This window comes from Physella acuta, unplaced genomic scaffold, assembly GCF_028476545.2.
Source record: "Physella acuta isolate Inbredline_101_S28 unplaced genomic scaffold, ASM2847654v3 ptg001237l, whole genome shotgun sequence".
NCBI lineage: Eukaryota > Metazoa > Mollusca > Gastropoda > Physidae > Physella > Physella acuta.
The window spans coordinates 498,330-512,688 of record NW_026732753.1 but is presented as its reverse complement, the minus strand read 5'-3'; the positions used below and the strand labels follow the sequence as shown (position 1 = coordinate 512,688).

At 43.1% G+C, this 14,359-nt stretch overlaps 1 protein-coding gene across 5 annotated transcripts in view; it reads left to right on the top strand.

Annotated features, from left to right (window-relative positions):
• The window catches only part of LOC131957375 (uncharacterized), a 28,162-nt gene extending 13,990 nt beyond the window's left edge, over positions 1-14,172 (top strand). For 4 of the 5 annotated variants that reach the window (XM_059322132.1, XM_059322134.1, XM_059322131.1 and 1 more), the window contains 4 exons: positions 7,020-7,267; positions 9,559-9,621; positions 12,008-12,110; positions 12,807-14,172. In XM_059322132.1, coding sequence (XP_059178115.1) covers positions 7,033-7,267; positions 9,559-9,621; positions 12,008-12,110; positions 12,807-13,860 — 1,455 coding nt within the window. In that variant the 5' untranslated portion in view covers positions 7,020-7,032 and the 3' untranslated portion in view covers positions 13,861-14,172. Of the gene's footprint in view, positions 1-3,797; positions 3,928-7,019; positions 7,268-9,558; positions 9,622-12,007; positions 12,111-12,806 lie in introns of those variants that run through there. The other variant, XM_059322135.1, reaches the window with a different exon arrangement.
• Positions 14,173-14,359: the final 187 nt, after the last annotated feature.

The window sequence follows — 14,359 nt, the reverse complement described above, 5'->3', positions numbered from 1 at the left end:
TCTGTTGAGCATGAGAACTGACCAGGTAGCAATATAGCACGGACCAACTGGCAACTAGATCTGGAGATTTTGGCTCAACGTGTCCACTGGTTACACTCGGATCGTGTCCAAACTCCCGTGTCAACAAACCTTTCGTTTGGTTGGTCGACACGATTGGCTTAGTGACGTCACTTTATGACCTTGGTTTGGACGTGTGTAAACAAATCACAACAAACCCGATGTTTGCTTGTTTTTTCAAGTAATTAAACAATTGTCGCCATCTTATAAAGGAAAATAACAGAGAAAAGCTTTTAAATCTTTAAACAAATAATTTCAAAACTCACAATAAAATATTAACGGAGGATTATAGCACAAACTCAAGAATGTGCAACCTTAATTAAATAGCCAATCAAATCTTGTATTTTAAATGTGACCTGGCCAATATAATTAGGTTATTGGCATGCGTTCAAAAGTAAACAGAAGCGCAGGCTAAAGAAAAATATTTTTTTCATGTTCTCCGCGTTTATTACTTGCTACATATTTTGTTTTGGCCATTGAATCTTTTTATACTTTGATTTTCCTATTTTAAAACTGTAAACCCAGCGCTAGAGGACGAAACTATTTGTTTCGCCAACCCAAAGTCATCGGATCCCAATCCCTCTCAACAATTGGGTCTGGATGTTATGGAGTGAAAACAAATGTCACCGTCTCTTCGTACTGCCCCCCCCCCCCCCCCACCCAGCGTATTGATACACCACGGCGAGTTGGTAGTGTGTGTAGTGTAGTGTAGTGTAGTGTAGTGTAGTGTAGTGTAGTGTAGTGTAGTGTAGTGTAGTGTAGTGTAGTGTAGTGTAGTGTAGTGTAGTGTAGTGTAGTGTAGTGTAGTGTAGTGTAGTGTAGTGTAGTGTAGTGTATATGTTCATGTGTACGCGTATGTTTACGTGTATTTATGTTTGTGTGGTATGTTTGTATGTGTATATGCTGGACCATAATTCAGTATAGACATGTAGTAAGTATGCATGATATGTGGGGACTGTGTGAGTGGATTGTGTGGGGGATTGTGTGGGGATTGTGTGGGGACAGTGTGGGGACTGTGGGGGATTGTGGGGGGACTGTGGGGGATTGTGTGGGGACTGTGGGGGATTGTGTGGGGACTGTGGGGGACTGTGGGGGATTGTGTAAGGACTGTATAGGGACTGTATGGGGACTGTGTGGGGACAGTGTGGGGACTGTGGGTGATTGTGTGGGGGGATTGTGTGGGTGTAAGCAAATCGGGAACGGCGTATTTGAGTTCGTGTGAAAACAGACCAATGACGTCCTCGCTGTTTTGATGCTCAAGTTGTAAATCAACCTCTGGGGGACCTTTGGGGGACCTCTGGGGTCAACGTGGCGAGTTGGCGATCAACACAACAGCTCTATGTGTCCACACGACACCACAACACGGCACCATAATGTGTCCACACGACACCACAATGTGTCCACACGACACCACAATGTGTCCACACGACAATGTGTCCACACGGCACCATAATGTGTCCACACGGCACCACAATGTGTCCACACCACAATGTGTCCACACGACACCACAATGTGTCCACACGGCACCACAATGTGTCCACACGACACCACAATGTGTCCACACGGCACCACAATGTGTCCACACGACACCACAATGTGTCCACACGGCACCACAATGTGTCCACACCACAATGTGTCCACACGACACCACAATGTGTCCACTAGACACCATAATGTGTCCACACGACAATGTGTCCACACGGCACCACAATGTGTCCACACGGCACCACAACACGACACCACAATGTGTCCACACGGCACCACAACACGACACCACAATGTGTCCACACGGCACCACAATGTGTCCACACGGCACCATAACACGACACCACAATGTGTCCACACCACAATGTGTCCACACGGCACCACAATGTGTCCACACGACACCACAATGTGTCCACACGGCACCACAATGTGTCCACACCACAATGTGTCCACACGACACCACAATGTGTCCACTAGACACCATAATGTGTCCACACGACAATGTGTCCACACGGCACCACAATGTGTCCACACGGCACCACAACACGACACCACAATGTGTCCACACGGCACCACAACACGACACCACAATGTGTCCACACGGCACCACAATGTGTCCACACGGCACCATAACACGACACCACAATGTGTCCACACGGCACCACAATGTGTCCACACGACACCACAATGTGTCCATACGGCACCATAACACGACACCACAATGTTTCCACACGGCACCACAATGTGTCCACACGACACCACAATGTGTCCATACGGCACCATAACACGACACCACAATGTTTCCACACGACACCACAATGTGTCCACACGACACCACAATGTGTCCACACGACACCACAATGTGTCCACACGGCACCACAATGTGTCCACACGACACCACTATGTGTCCACACGGCACCATAACACGACACCACAATGTGTCCACACGACACCACAATGTGTCCACACGACACCACAATGTGTCAACCACAAGTCACATGTTGTTGGGATGTGATATAAACCCTCGTCCTACAGATCTATATCAACAGTTCCTTACACTTTGACAAATACAGATCAATATCGTTCTGTCAGTGCTAAAGCATGTTTGTGTAATCAGGAAGAGAAATAAGAGTTGCGTCCCATCCTCACACAGGATGCCGTCCGACCGATGCCGTCCGACCGATGCCGTCCGACCGATGCCGTCCGACCGATGCCGTGTGACTGATACCGTCCGACCGCTGCCGTCCGACCGATGCCGTCCGACCGATGCCGTCCGACCGATGCCGCCTGACTGACCTGAAGCCAGAGCTTTTACTGTATAGCCTCTGACACATGAAGCCATTACATCTCCGTCAATTTGCTTACATTTCCGGTGCCAGTCGTAATGTGGGTGGAACTAGGTCAGCTAAAAAATTGGGAATGACCCGAGAGTGAAATTGGTCTAACGCCACACTTAATGTTGATGGAGCGAACAATGAACTGCTTGAACTGTTGGCGTGAACTGTTTACTGGTTTATCACACGTTTGAATGCCCTGAGGGTTGGCCTGTGGGTTTGCCTGAGGGTTGGCCTGAGGGTTGGCCTGAGGGTTGGCCTGTGGGTTGGCCTGAGGGTTGGCCTGTGGGTTGGCCTGAGGGTTGGCCTGAGGGTTGGCCTGTGGGTTGGCCTGAGGGTTGGCCTGTGGGTTTGCCTGAGGGTTGGCCTGAGGGTTGGCCTGTGGGTTTGCCTGAGAGTTGGCCTGAGGGTTGGCCGTAATGTTGAACAACGGGAGTAGCTCTTACACTGCGCTTGTATTCTATACATGTCTAGAGAAAAAAACAACTTCGCTACATACAGTAGCGGACCCCCCCCCCCCCCCCCCGCATAATATATATATATATATATATATATATATATATATATATATATATATATATATATATATATATATATATATATATATATATATGTAACTAGGGTAGTTACCATATTATGGTTAACAACGTATTACAGTCTGATGCAATAGTGCAGATGTTGGGCTGATAACGATCACAAAGCCAAGGCGTAGCTTGGGAAGCGATACGACAAAGCCGCTGCGCAGTTCACAGGCTGACGTAACAGTGCAGATGGTTTATTAATCGGATTGTATGACAGAAGCTGCGCAATTAATATTCTGATGCAACGATTAGAATCGATTACGAATACGAGTATGAATACGAGTACGAATACGAGTACGAATACGAGGAGAGATAAGATAGGAAGGCGACAGTTGAGAAGGGAAAGCCGAACTGTAGAGACGTGTTGTAGCAGTATCAAGTTGGTTACTGAACGTTGTAGACGTATTGTGTTAATAGGGACGATAGACATGTGCATTCGGTTATGTGAAGACTAGTGAGGACGGTTGGGGGTCAGTTGATTCATTCTATTATTGTGAAGCATTTCTTTTGATTCATGTAATAAAAGGATCAATGGTAAACCTGCATCTTCGAGTATCTATATTGTGGTCGATGTTGTGTAGAATGAGTAAATACACTCGTTGACATTTGGCACTACAAGCAAATAGACTCGTTACATATATATATATATATATATATATATATATATATATATATATATATATATATATATATATATATATATATATATATATATATATAATATATATATATATATATTTATATATATATATATATATATATATATATATATATATATATATATATATATATATATATATATATATATATATATATATATATATATATATATGTGTATATATATATATATATATATATATATATATATATATATATATATATATATATATATATATATAATGTATATATATATGGAAAACAAGGGTTGCTCTAAAAATTAATTATCTCGATTTTTTTACTTTCTCGTATATACGAAGTATAGAGAAAGTCTTGTAATCGTGCAAAAAAAATCGAGATTTTTTGGAAATCTCGACGTTTTACACCTCACTGATACGGAAAAACATAATTTTGCAATCTTGTCCGTATGTGTGTGTGTATGTGTGTGTGTGTGTCCGTGTGTGTGTCTGTGTGTCTGTAAACACGATAACTTGAGTACCGTTACAGCTAGGTTGATGAAATTTCATATATAAGTATTTTATCAAAATCGTAGATCCGTATCAACTTTTGAGCGATTTCCGATAACCGGAAGTGGTACTTTTTTTACTTTGAATTTTTCAAAAGCCTATAACTTGAGTACAATTTCAGACAGATAAATAAAATTTCACAAGTAAGAAAAGATCTAATTATTTACATTCTTTCAAATTTTGAGTAATTTCCGTTGAAAGGAAGTAGTAATTTACGCTATTTCCAATTTCTCAAAAAAACCGCATGTAAATTTATAAAGTACTAATAATATTGCGCACTATTATGCACATCTATATTTGGCGTTCACTTGGTGGGCAATTCTTTTTCCACGAGATTTTATTCTATTTTTCAAATTTAAAGTATTTAAAATGGATTAAAAATCATGTCTATATCCCGAGTTCCCATCCCCTGTTGTTTTATATAAGAATATTCGAGAAAGTTAAGGGGAGATCACTCCCGGAAATTTGAGTCCGCCCCCCCCCCCCCCAAGTGCACCCACGGATAAAAAAGTCTGGAAGAAACACTGATGGTGTATCATTATCATCTTGCAGGGACGTAGCCACGTGACAATTACGTCATCAATTGGGTGACCCTACACATTGACGCCCCTAAGGACTCCACTTTTAATACTTTTATTGATATGCGGGGGGGGGGTGCCGCACGCGGCTCACCTCCCTAACTCCCCCTACCTACGTCACACGTCTTCAGCTGACGACCGCTATTTTTGGACCCCGAACTCCAGACTTCAGCTCTCCTATAAGCTGATTTTAGATCGATAAAACTGTTGAGTCCTAGGCTGATTGTTTAAATCTCCGATTATTGTCCAGTGAAATGCTGGCTGATTTCCCAATGATTGAGTTGATTGTCTGGCGGAATGATTGTCTGAAATAATACGACTTAATCCATACTTCTCACACCTTTGAATGGTTTTGTCTAGATTCAGAGATCACGAAGCTCACCATCCCCCCCCCCCCATAGAGCTCCCACACGAGACCCCCTACTTTAAGGCTTATGTGAACCTGATTTAGATTCACCTTTCTGTTCGAGTTTCCCCTTCTATGTAGTCGTCACGTCTCACTCACTGTTGTAGTCGTCACGTCTCACTCACTGTTGTAGTCGTCACGTCTCACTCACTGTTGTAGTCGTCACGTCTCACTCACTGTTGTAGTCGTCACGTCTCACTCACTGTTGTAGTCGTCACGTCTCACTCACTGTTGTAGTCGTCACGTCTCACTCACTGTTGTAGTCGTCACGTCTCACTCACTGTTGTAGTCGTCACGTCTCACTCACTGCTGTAGTCGTCACGTCTCACTCACTGTTGTCGTCGTGTAGTGGGTTCAAACAAGCGACACCAACGGCTGCTGGTCGTCATGTTGGTGCTCTTGTTTGTGTACACGTCGAGGGTCGAGTCCGATGAAAAAAACAACACGGCCATTGTTGTCGTCTGCCAAGACTAGGGAGGGAAAGCTAGGGCTAAATCTGTGCAGTATGTTCGTAGGGTCAGCTAAATCTGGACAGTCTGTTCGTTGGGTCAGCTAAATCTGGACAGTCTGTTCATAGGTCATCTAAATCTGGACAGTCTGTTCATATGTCAGCTAAATCTGGACAGTCTGTTCATTGGGTCAGCTAAATCTGGACAGTCTCTTCTTTGGGTCAGCTAAATCTGGACAGTCTCTTCATTGGGTCAGCTAAATCTGGACAGTCTGTTCACACGTCATCTAAATCTGGACAGTCTGTTCATTGGATCAGCTAAATCTGGACAGTATGTTCGTTGGGTCAGTTAAATCTGGGCAGTCTGTTCGTTGGGTCAGTTTAATATGGGCAGTCTGTTTGTTGGGTCAGCAGTGTTTGAAGTATCTAAACGCGTGTGTGTTTGTAGTACTAAATGTCGTGTGTGTTTGTAGTACTAAATGTTGTGTGTGTGTTTGTAGTGTTGTGTGTCCAGTGTGTGAGTGAAGTACTGAGTACTGTGTATTATTGCCTTATGTGATGCTTGTTTGTATGGTTTCAAACAAAAAGAAATTGATTTTCTACTTGGCTGAACTGTGCTTCACGTGAATTTATTTTGCCATTACAAATCATGGAATTTCTATGGTATTTTCTCTAACGTATCTTGTTGTTTCATGTCATTTTTTTATCTATCATAAAACGGTTATAAGATGTCTGAATTATTAGCAAATGTCTCCTCATGTTGTAAGTATGGGAAAATCTTATGGCTTGTATGGGTGTGTGTGTGTGTGTGTGTGTGTGTGTGTGTGTGTGTGTACATATATATTTTTTTTAAATACGATCGTCTCAATTTGTTTAACTTTTTACTGACCTTTAAACCTGAAACCACCCTTGACCTTCAGCCCTCACCACGTGACCTTGTTGACAGGTTGTGTTCCAAGATGGAGGATTCGGGCATCATCATGAGGACTGACGTCATGAGAACCGAGGCCCCCCACGTGACCTCATCTGTCAGCTACGTCACTCTCCAGGCTGACCTCGAGGCCCGACCGTTCGTGCTCCGATTGGAATTCTGCCGGAAGTTTTCACCCCCTCCCATCCCGCCCTGGTTGGTGGAGAGGCCGGAAAGATTACGTCACTTGGTGGCTAACTGCAGCAGTTGGAGGAGGTACACAGGTGGGGCACAATCATGGTACACCAATCATGGTACACAGGTGGGGCACAATCATGGTACACCAATCATGGTACACCAATCATGGTACACAGATGGGGCACAATCATGGTACACAGGTGGGGCACAATCATGGTACACAGATGGGGCACAATCATGGTACACCAATCATGGTACACCAATCATTGTACACCAATCATGGCACACCAAACATTGTACACCAATCATGGCACACCAAACATTGTACACCAATCATGGTTCACAGGTGGGGCACAATCATGGTACACAGGTGGGGCACAATCATGGTACACCAATCATTGTACACCAACCATTGTACACCAATCATGGTATACCAATCATGGTACACCAATCATCAAGCACCTATGGTTTATGACATTAGTTTCTTGATATCCCCAAACACAGCTGAGATCTGTGACTGTCTATGATATCTGTGTATGATATATGTGACTGTCTATGATATCTGTGTATGATATATGTGACTGTCTATGATATCTGTGTATGATATATGTGACTGTCTATGATATCTGTGTATGATATATGTGACTGTCTATGATATCTGTGTATGATATATGTGACTGTCTATGATATCTGTGTATGATATATGTGACTGTCTATGATATCTGTGTATGATATATGTGACTGTCTATGATATCTGTGTATGATATATGTGACTGTCTATGATATCTGTGTATGATATATGTGACTGTCTATGATATCTGTCTATGATATATGTGACTGTCTATGATATCTGTGTATGATATATGTGACTGTCTATGATATCTGTGTATGATATATGTGACTGTCTATGATATCTGTGTATGATATATGTGACTGTCTATGATATCTGTTACTGTTTTGTATTCTGTGTTTGAGTGAACTTTACGTATCCAACATTTGTCAGACGTTTGATGTACGTCTTTCTGATTGCTCACCAATACAACATTTGTCAGACGTTTGATGTATGTCTGTCTGTCACCAATACAACATTTGTCAGACGTTTGATGTATGTCTGTCTGTCACCAATACAACATTTGTCAGACGTTTGATGTATGTCTGCCTGATTGCTCACCAATACAACATTTGTCAGACGTTTGATGTATGTCTTTCTGATTGCTCACCAATACAACATTTGTCAGACGTTTGATGTATGTCTTTCTAATTGCTCACCAATACAACATTTGTCAGACGTTTGATGTATGTCTGTCTGATTGCTCACCAATACAACATTTGTCAGACGTTTGATGTATGTCTGCCTGATTGTTCACTAATACAACATTTGTCAGACGTTTGATGTATGTCTGTCTGATTGCTCACCAATACAACATTTGTCAGACGTTTGATGTATGTCTGCCTGATTGTTCACTAATACAACATTTGTCAGACGTTTGATGTATGTCTGTCTGATTGCTCCCTGTGACCTTGTTAGGGGGAATCCTGGGAAAACTAGCGAAAATGATTGGGCTACGGAATCACATGATGACGGTGTGTGTGTGGAGGGGGGGGGGTAGAGAGAAGCCCTCCACGGCTTATGAAAAAGTTGATTTTCTCATTTATCTAGCCATTAACCTGGTGCTGACCGAGTGAATGAAAATAAGGAGGGGAGGGAAGTCAAGTTTGAGCGAGCTGTGGCTGGGAGTTATCTTTTCTTGAAATTTACCCGGCTAGCTCTAGCTATAAGTTGATTACATTTCCTGGTGTTTGAACTTGATTTTGTTAACACTCACTTCTACATCTGTATGAATGGGTGTTAATTATTGTGTTAACACTCACTGCTACATCTGTATGAATGGGGGTTAATTATTGTGTTAACACTCACTGCTACATCTGTATGAATGGGCGTTAATTATTGTGTTAACACTCACAGCTACAGCTGTGTGAATGGGTGTTAATTATTGTGTTAACACTCACTGCTACAGCTGTGTGAATGGGTGTTAAATATGTTAATACTCACTGCTACAGCTGTATGAATGGGTGTTAAATATTTTGTTAACACTCACTGCTACAGCTGTATGAATGGGTGTTAAGTATGTTGTTGACCCCACTACAGTGTGTCTGTGTGTAGGCTCAATTAAAACTCGTTTGTCTTGTCATATTACTCAGTATCCAATATAATCCACCTCCCACACATTTCATTCAGTAAAAGTTTGTTTATACTGAACCATAACATTTGACTCTATCATTGTAGAGCTGCTGCATCTGTAGTTGTAGATGTGGGGATTTAGTATGCCCAGTTTTTAACAAATGGTATCTTTGTGTTTCCTGCCTGAATGTTTAGATCTGTGTTCGCTGGAGATAGCACCCGAGTACCCCCAAGCTCTGGCTGAACGCCCACGTGCAGGTAAACAAAAAATGTCACCTCTGTGAATGTAAATCCCTTGTCCCAGTCACGTGATTACAAATCTCAGAGCGAGGCGGAAGCTCACGAGAGACAGATAAAACTCGTGTAAGATGGCTTTTGAATCTTAGCGTCTTGTACAGCACGAGTAGCATCCCCTAGTTTGACCTCTGACCTAACACCTATATATAGCGGAGTAGAGCTGTTTACAACTAGAGGACTGAATTAAAATTGAGTTACCTGCCCTGAAATTCCAGAAATTGCGTTTGCCAATCAGTTTGGTGTCTATTTCTAGAAACAATTAACCCCACGACCAGGCGGATACAGTGCCAGTCTGTAGACTTGACACGTTCACGTGCCAACACGTTCCCGCACGCTCCATTGGGTTTCATTTAACCAGAGGAGCCGGGCTGCTTAGTTGACTAGACAGGTTGTTGACTGTTTCGTTGACTAGACAGTTTGTTGACTGTTTCATTAACCAGACAGGTTGTTGACTGCTTCGTTGACTAGACAGGTTGTTGACTGTTTCATTGACTATACAGGCTTTGACTGCATTGACTAGACAGTTTATTGACGGCTTCATTGACTACACAGGTTGTTGACTGCTTCATTGACTAGACAGTTTATTGACGGCTTCATTGACTAGACAGGTTGTTGACTGCTTCGTTGACTAGACAGGTTGTTGACTGTTTCATTGACTATACAGGCTTTGACTGCATTGACTAGACAGTTTATTGACGGCTTCATTGACTACACAGGTTGTTGACTGCTTCATTGACTAGACAGTTTATTGACGGCTTCATTGACTAGACAGGTTGTTGACTGCTTCATTGACTAGACAGTTTATTGACGGCTTCATTGACTAGACAGGTTGTTGACGGCTTCATTCACTAGACAGTTTGGCTGACCAGAGATGTTATTGACTGAATGACTAGACAGGTTGTTGACGCCGCAATACACTGGTGTCACATAGACCAAGGACTTCTGTACGGAGCACACCCACCTTATCATCAACTGATGTACACCCACCTCATCATCAACTCATGTACACCCACCTCATCATCAACTGATGTACACCCACGACATCAACTGATGTACACCCACCTCATCATCAACTCATGTACACCCACCTCATCATCAACTGATGTACACCCACCTCATCATCAACTGATGTACACCCACGACATCAACTGATGTACACCCACCTCATCATCAACTCATGTACACCCACCTCATCATCAACTCATGTACACCCACGACATCAACTGATGTACACCCACCTCATCATCAACTCATGTACACCCACCTCATCATCAACTCATGTACACCCACGTCATCATCAACTCATGTACACCCACGTCATCATCAACTGATGTACACCCACCTCATCATCAACTCATGTACACCCACGTCATCATCAACTCATGTACACCCACGTCATCATCAACTCATGTACACCCACCTCATCATCAACTCATGTACACCCACGTCATCATCAGCTGATGTACACCCACGTCATCATCATCAACTCATGTACACCCACGTCATCATCAACTTATGTACACCCACCTCATCATCAACTCATGTACACCCACGTCATCATCAACTCATGTACACCCACCTCATCATCAACTGATGTACACCCACGACATCATCAACTCATGTACACCCACGTCATCATCAACTTATGTACACCCAGCTCATCATCAACTCATGTACACCCACGTCATCATCAACTCATGTACACCCACCTCATCATCAACTCATGTACACCCACCTCATCATCAACTCATGTACACCCACGTCATCATCAACTCATGTACACCCACGTCATCATCAACTCATGTACACCCACCTCATCATCAACTCATGTACACCCACCTCATCATCAACTCATGTACACCCACGTCATCATCAACTCATGTACACCCACGTCATCATCAACTGATGTACACCCACCTCATCATCAACTCATGTACACCCACCTCATCATCAACTGATGTACACCCACCTCATCATCAACTCATGTACACCCACATCATCATCAACTGATGTACACCCACCTCATCATCAACTCATGTACATCCACCTCATCATCAACTCATGTACACCCACCTCATCATCAACTCATGTACACCCACCTCATCATCAACTGATGTACACCCACCATCACAAATTGAAACACGCAGGTGTTACTGATCACACGGACAGCTGTTTCTTATCTTAGCAATCTTGGGCTATTTATAGTAACATTTATCCTCTCAAAACTACCTGAGGCAAATATTTTCCCGCCAAATGGTTGAACAAAGTTTTCAGTTGTAATTATCTGGAACTTTTTGACTTGTTATACTTTTGTCATGTGACCTTACAAAATATTCGACCTCCTCAGCACCAGTTATCATACAATGGATCCCTCTAATCGTCGCTCTCTTCATCGCTACTTTCATCATCGTGGCCGTAACAATCCTCTACCGGTTGTACAAGTCAAACAGGTAACAACGTTGTCATCTGTAGCTGTGTCATGTCACTGTCACGTGGGACATGTCACTGCCACATGGGTAATTTCTCTGTTATCTGGGTCATGTCACTGTCACTTGGGTCATGTGACTGTCACGTGGGTCACGTCAAGGTCACGTGGGTCACGTCACTGTCACGTGGGTCACGTCACTGTCACGTGGGTCATGTCACTGTCACATGGGTCATGTCACTAATATATAGGTCAAGCCACTACAACTGGATATGTCACTACCACTCCAATGATGTCACCCTCTGCAAATATCTGTACCACCCCAACAATATCTGTACCACCCCAACAATATTTGTACCACCCCTCCAATATCTGGGCCACCCCTTAGATATCTGTCACCCCTCAGCTATCTGTAGTCTCCCAATCTTCAATTATCTTCTCCAACCTAAAAACGTTTCCATTCGTATTGAGTCTAGTGACATCATAGGGAACCTTTGTCTTGGATTTAAAGCAGTAAAACTCCAGAAGTTTGGTACCAACTCTTAAACGTGTTAAAAACTATAAATAATTACCATTAGCTTTATTTGTTTTGAAGTACATCCCAAAAACTGACTAGTTCATCCCAAAAACTGACTAGATTATCCCAAAAACTGACTAGTTCATCCCAAAAACTGACTAGTTCATCCCAAAAACTGACTTATCAATGTGTGGTGTGTTTCAGGATGAAGTGTGGCTTCTGTACCGACTACAAGAACTACAGTACGCCCACGAGGTCCATGGTTTCCAGCGTTACCATAGAAACACAGCTCTCCATTTGTGCCTTAGAGGACGAATCTTTGCTGGCTCTTCGACCGTCGCATTTGATTTATGAAGACCAAACGCAAAGTAGGGGACATAATCAAATCAAATTATCGGCCAGCCCGCCCGCTGTTCAACGTAGCCCGCTGTATTCACGGGAGGTCATTCTTCATCCCGCACGTCTAGCAGACGCCGAAGTCCAGTCCCGGATGTACATCACAGATTTGTCCGTCTGCGATTATTATTCCAGTCACTCGTTACCAACAGACGCTGACGCGTTAGGACCCAAAGTGCATCAATCAAGTATTTTGAAACTTGAAAATAATGAAAACAGAGACAGCAGACTCCCAGAGATAGTCTCCCTTCCTGCTGGTAGTGACCAGTTAACTCCCCTCAGTGAGTGCAGCCGACCGCTGTTTGCGGAAAACAAACAAATGGGCGTGTTTCAGCGTAGCAGACGAAAGGTTCGTGGGATGGTTCAGAGCTGTCGCAAGGCGGGAGCCACGTTTGTACAAGATGTTTTCGGACACAGGCCAGCAGACGTGGACCGGCCAGTACCGTCTGCCGCTGTGTCCAAACGTTTTTCGTCTCTCAGCGCGATAAGTAGGTCATTCCGTCACGTGAGACTACCAAAACATCGCTTGTTTAGGAGATCCCAAAGTTTGGAGTACGACATGCCACGTGACATGCACGTGACATCATTTCCGGGAAAATATGACGAGACAACCGATTCAGTTTTGCCAGTAACTGCTCAGGAGGAGGTAACTGCCAACTCCAGCTTAGATTTCCAGAACCCACACGGCGAAGAGAGTTCTAACGATTCTCCTGTGGACGTGAACCGTGCGCCTCAAACAATGGACAGTCGCCAGAAGTTTAGCTCACGACTTTCACTCAGTGGTAGGCATACAAAGTTGCAGGGACTAAACCTAAACAAAATGCCTTATGCTTTGAAAAAATTTGCCAAAAATACCAGCTGATTTTTTTTTTAAATATTGATACTCGAACTGTAAATTTTATTTTTAATGAGATAAAGGGTGTACACAATTATATTATTTGACCACTTGTAAACAAAATTCCAGCAGATCTGCCACATATCAAGCCCGAACAGGAGGTTTCCCCATGGAAACTTTATCAGGGTCTCATTCTTCAGACGTACAAGAGTGTGTAACTTATAAAGTTGTGCTGAGTATAGTCTCTCTAGCAAAGCTTGGCGTGCTAGTGGTATGACCAACCAGTACGGGGAGCACAAAGTTCCATACATGATTTAGGTGTGAAATCTATTTTTAACAGAGTATTTGAATAAAGCAGAAATATTAAAGCCAGTCTCTTCATGCTTGAGGTGTCTGAATGTTATGGGCTCTAAACATCTATAAATGTAACAACACTTGTCGTGGTGCTGTGGTCGATCACAGCTGTGGTGTACGAGCATATCCATACAAGGGGACCCAACCCTGGTGGTCATGACAAGTAACATTG